This window comes from Lolium perenne, chromosome 4 (genome assembly GCF_019359855.2).
Source record: "Lolium perenne isolate Kyuss_39 chromosome 4, Kyuss_2.0, whole genome shotgun sequence".
In the NCBI taxonomy this organism is placed as follows: Eukaryota; Viridiplantae; Streptophyta; class Magnoliopsida; order Poales; family Poaceae; genus Lolium; species Lolium perenne.
Window position 1 is genome coordinate 63,603,002 of NC_067247.2, and position 4,810 is coordinate 63,607,811.

At 49.8% G+C, this 4,810-nt stretch overlaps 1 protein-coding gene across 1 annotated transcript; it reads left to right on the plus strand.

The window, feature by feature from the left end:
- Window positions 1–834: 834 nt before the first annotated feature.
- Window positions 835–1,887, plus strand: LOC127292763 (uncharacterized). The gene is made up of 2 exons (XM_051322221.1): window positions 835–1,252; window positions 1,347–1,887. Exons 1-2 carry the CDS (start codon window positions 850–852, stop codon window positions 1,670–1,672), a joined length of 729 nt encoding a protein of 242 aa, XP_051178181.1. The 5' UTR covers window positions 835–849; the 3' UTR covers window positions 1,673–1,887.
- The last annotated feature ends 2,923 nt before the right edge of the window (window positions 1,888–4,810 follow it).

Below are 4,810 nucleotides of genomic sequence, written 5' to 3' on the forward strand. Positions count from 1 at the left end.
AGGAGCACAACTAACTCATAAGGTGTGAATGTCATTGCATAGAATTCAGTTTTAGTTTATGAAACTGCAGCGCCTTTTAGTACTTGACTTTGGAATTTAATTTATTTATTGAGCGAAAGAAATTTATGTGATATTTGGATGATAACAGTATGTATAGCATGTTTTGGATTCGGTGTTTGGTGTTGGTCCTGGATTATTGCGTTCAGCTAAGACGCTATTGGTGGTAATGGTATGCTGTTTTTAACTTGGAATTGGTCGTATCTCAAATGATGTTTTGGCTCCGTTCTTGATACTTAGCATCGCATCTATGCCCGTGACTCTCCTACATCTCCTTCTTACCATTGGTTTAGATCATGTTAATTTTATGTTTGAACCGGGGTTCATATTCTACTTTTTGTCCGAGGTGGCTACAATTTTTGCAGTGAACAAACTGCCCGTAGATTGGAAGGTGGGGGGGGGGGGGGGGGATAGTTGTAGAAGGCACATTATATATTAATCGTAATTGTCAATAGTGTGAGCTGAAGACACATTCTGGGTCAAGACTGCTGTATAGAGGTTGCGGGAGTGGGTCATTGCAATAAGAAGTTAGTGAAGAAAGCTAGTCTAAAATGCATTTTTATCTCAAAAACACATTATATAGCTGAGGTAACTCGTCTGTTATTCGTTTTCACCGTATGCATGGACGTCCCCCACACAGGACAGGCGGGCGCACCACGCTAGATCCCGCACACACGGTCCCCCATCCACGCGCGCACGCACCGCCCCGCCCCGGCGACCGTATCCCAAGACCGCGCACGCTCCACCCGACCGCCACCCGCCACCCTACGATCCCGTGAACGGACGGCGACGATGACACTCCCCACACCGTCTCCAGAGTTCCAGACTCCTGCCTGGCCCGTCCCCACTGCCGCCCCCATGTGCCCCCCCTGCTTTAAGACCACGGCCAGCGCCACCACCTTCCTCCTCTTCCCCGCTCAGCTCGTTCCATTTCAGCTCTCAAAGCTAGCAAGAACACACCAGCGCAGCACGCACCTGACCCGGCCGGAGGAGGAAGAGGCGAGGAGGGTGAGCGAGAGAGGGACGATGGACCGGCGGGTGGCAGCGTCGGCCGCGGTGCTGGTGGCGCTGGCCGCGTGCGCGGCGCTGCCGGCGACGACGACGGCCAACAAGATCTCCGTCAACTGGATGCCCAACACCAACTACACCGTCTGGGAGCAGACCCACGGCCCGTTCTACAAGGGCGACTGGCTCGGTACGTCCCCTGCCTCTCTCCCCCTCGCCGCCGCCTTCTCCTGCTCAGCAGATCTGGCCCGCAAGAAAATGTGAGATTTTTCCATGTTCTGCAGTGTTCTACTACACGTCGGGGCAGGCGGACGTGGTGGAGGTGAACGAGTCCGGGTACAACCGCTGCGACGCCTCCAACGCCATCTACAACTACAGCAAGGGCCGCAGCTTCGCATTCGAGCTCAACCAGACCAAGACCTACTACTTCATCTGCAGCTTCGGCTACTGCCCCGGCGGGATGAAGCTCGCAATCAAGTCTCAGAAGCTGCCGCCGCCGTCCCCGCCGCCCTCGGGCCAAGACAAGTCCGCCGCGCTCGCCAGGGCCCACGCCGGGGTCGTCCTCTACGCCGCCGTCGCCGCCCTCGCCGCGCTCCTCAGGATGGTCTAGATGATTGTTCGTTCGAGTTCGTCTCTTCGATTTGGAGTTCCATTTTCTCTAGTAGTCCTCATCAGTTTCTAATTTAGTTACGGCGAGTAGTGCCATGTTCTTTGGTCGAGGTTTGATTAGGAGAGGTGTGGATTCGCGGAACCAAATGGTTTGCCGCAGATTATATTTATCAAGTGTGAAGAGTGAACTGGGGAGAAGAAACTGTTTTTAAGCTACTACTCTGTTCTACTACTGGAGTGTGATTAGTTGAGCTCTGTTCTACTGCAATGCTGTGCGAGTGGTACGCCAAGCCAGCGGGTTTCCGCGCGGCCACCAGCCGGAATTTCAACATAAACACGCTGCGACATCGTGATTGGTCTCCGGGTGGCTTTCACTTTCTGCTCAAGTAGTATCAGAACGTTCTGACAATTGTCCCAAGTCAAGGACCAATTGTGCGCATCTTCTTAGCTTTTTTAAAATAATTCTGAGGTGCACTCGAAAAAGAGAGAAAGATGAATTTGTGTATGTATTAACTGCTAAACTAATTCTTCGGCTCCCTTGTAGTATGAAGTGTCCATGCCAGTAATACTACTTATGTGACAGACTGATTTTTCGATAAAGAAAATATATTAATATCAAATGATACAAATTACACCTAGTTTTTACAACAATGTAATGTCTTAATAACATTATAGATGTACACAACCAAAAAAGAGAAAAAAGAAACTAAGAAATAAAAGTTTCGCTATAGTATCATAGCCCTAGCAACAGTAATACATCCACCACCAAGACAACGCCTGAAATTTAGACTCTTCAAAAGCGACTGCTCCAAAAAGGGAACAATGCACCAGCGCCGTCGTCGTCCGATCAAAGATCTTAGATTTTTACCATGAAGATAGTCACCGCTCTCAAAACAATGCCTTCAACAAAGACATTGCCAAGCACGGCCAGTTAAGATTAGACCTTGGGTTTTCACCTTGAAAGATAAGATTCTGAACTTCACATGTGCTGCCGCCCCCACTTTCATACCACAGTTGCGAAGTCTGGAATACCAAGCAAGCCCCTCAATAACGCAAAGACTTGAACTTCCATTAGCTAGTCCTTTGATCCAGCCTTCCTGATATTCTCTTCTTCTGACTTCACCATGGGTCAACTGTCACTTGGTGTCAACACAGAAAAGAGCTTCGCGCAGCTCCTTCCAGAACCAAACGATCGGAATAAAAGCATAAGTACGCACGACCGAATATCACCGATCCAGCAAACTCCAGCCAGTAGAAGCACTGTTACATTCGCCGGCGGCGCCTTCCGGAACTCAACACTCCGGCCAGATCATGAAAGGCAGGCCTCCGGCAGGTCTTCATCTTCGCCCAAGAGAGACCCTAGGACCGCCACCTTTATTCGGATCGGGCCTCCACGCCGGCGACCATCCCAGGATGGCCATGGTTGCCGCCGGAGACACCAAGAAGATCCGCGACGATATAGCCGCGCCCATGCACGAGATTACGAAGAAATCCCCACCGCTGCCGCCACCGGCCATGCTTTGCCTGACCGCGCCCCCTGGCGGCAGCAAGGGAGGGGAGGGGGAGAGGGTGGGGGAGCGGTGGCGGCGCGGTAGTGTTCCCCCTGGCCGCCACATGGCGGCGACACGGGAGGGCGAGTGAACTCAAGTATCACGTCGCAATGTCCTTACTTTGCTTCACGTGACAGGCTGATGATCACGTTTTGGTTGAACTTTGTCAAGTGCAACTGGTTCTGAATCCGAACTGGCACGCAGGAGCAGGAAATGCGGCAACAGGTGACCGTGACACGGATGATTTGGCAGGTAGGAGTAGAGATTAACGACCGTCACTAGTACTTGCTGGCTGCCACCACTAGATAACTGCTCTCGTCTTCATTACGAAACTCCCCACCACAGGCCGCCAGTCCAGCCAGCTCAGTCTGCGGGTCTAGATTATTGCCTGATCTGGATAAGGAAACCAACTCAGATAGATATATCGACCGGCGCCACCGCCACGGCACGGCGCAACTCGCCGCAGCAGTAGATCGCATGCGTTCGCGTTGGACACCACCACATGGCCTTGTCTAAATGCAGATCGCAGGGGGTAGATGATCGCTGGATTCTCCCATTTGTAGGTACCTTGCCGCCCGTGAATTCCCCTACATCTGTGGGCAGCGCAGAAGCTTGACGAAAGCTCCCATCCCTATACGGGAAAGTCCAGTCCGTTTCCATATCTGAAACCCCCAAACGGATCGAACGGATCCAATGCTGGTTTCAGCTCCCTAGAAAAATAAGTTCGTTTTCAACTGCTTGCGCCAAGAGCGTGATAGCAGTGAAGTGCATGTGGAGGTGGAGCGCACCGAGCTTTGCGCTGGTCACTGTCGCCGTGAAGCAGCTGCATTTCTTGGTAGAGTAGTACTTTTTTTTGGAGCAACCATTTCTTGGTAGTACTACGAGACAAAAGAATCGGCGCTTTTGGATCGTGAGGTGACACTCGCGATGGACATGGAAGCACGCCACGCAGAAATGAAAACTAGTCGTACGTACTGATCATGTGGCAGCTCTCTACAATTTAGGCATGCCGTGCTTGCGCAATTGACGCCCGTCCAGCACGCACGGCACTAGCGTAACCATGATATATCCAACCCTCATGCCGTCACCAAATTTTTGATGCCCGTTCAAATTCTTATCCTTTTTCTAGATACAAGATGTATCTTCACGTCAAAACGGTTGTACCTAGATAAAGCTGAGGCACATATTCTGAAAAAAAAGGTGGTACAATACAATTTATACCACATAGTTCAAATATATTATATTAGAAACCACATAGTTCATACACAATATAAAACATAGTTACTACTACAATCTAACATAAGACCACCAAGTTTTGATGCAATTGTTAATCTCCGAAGGAAAAAACGGTTGTCATCGAGTTATTCAAGAATATTAGAAAGTTGATGGTCATAACTAGGATTTTGGACTGGTGGCTCGTGAGCACAATACTTGGGACAACAACCTCAGTAAACTAGCTACACCAAGTACCAAACCATGGAGAAAAGTTAAGACATAAAGGATTATTCTAGCCAAGATTACACATAGGTTGGCAATTTCATAATGTCTTATCAAATAAGATTTAGAGGTATACAACTCATTCCAAAAGT

Excerpts from the sequence above, each read along its gene's own strand:
- LOC127292763 (XM_051322221.1), top strand. The coding sequence starts at position 850 with ATGACACTCCCCACACCGTCTCCAGAGTTCCAGACTCCTGCCTGGCCC. Across the intron at positions 1,253-1,346 it reads CTACAAGGGCGACTGGCTCG|TGTTCTACTACACGTCGGGG; the intron begins GTACGTCCCCTG and ends CATGTTCTGCAG.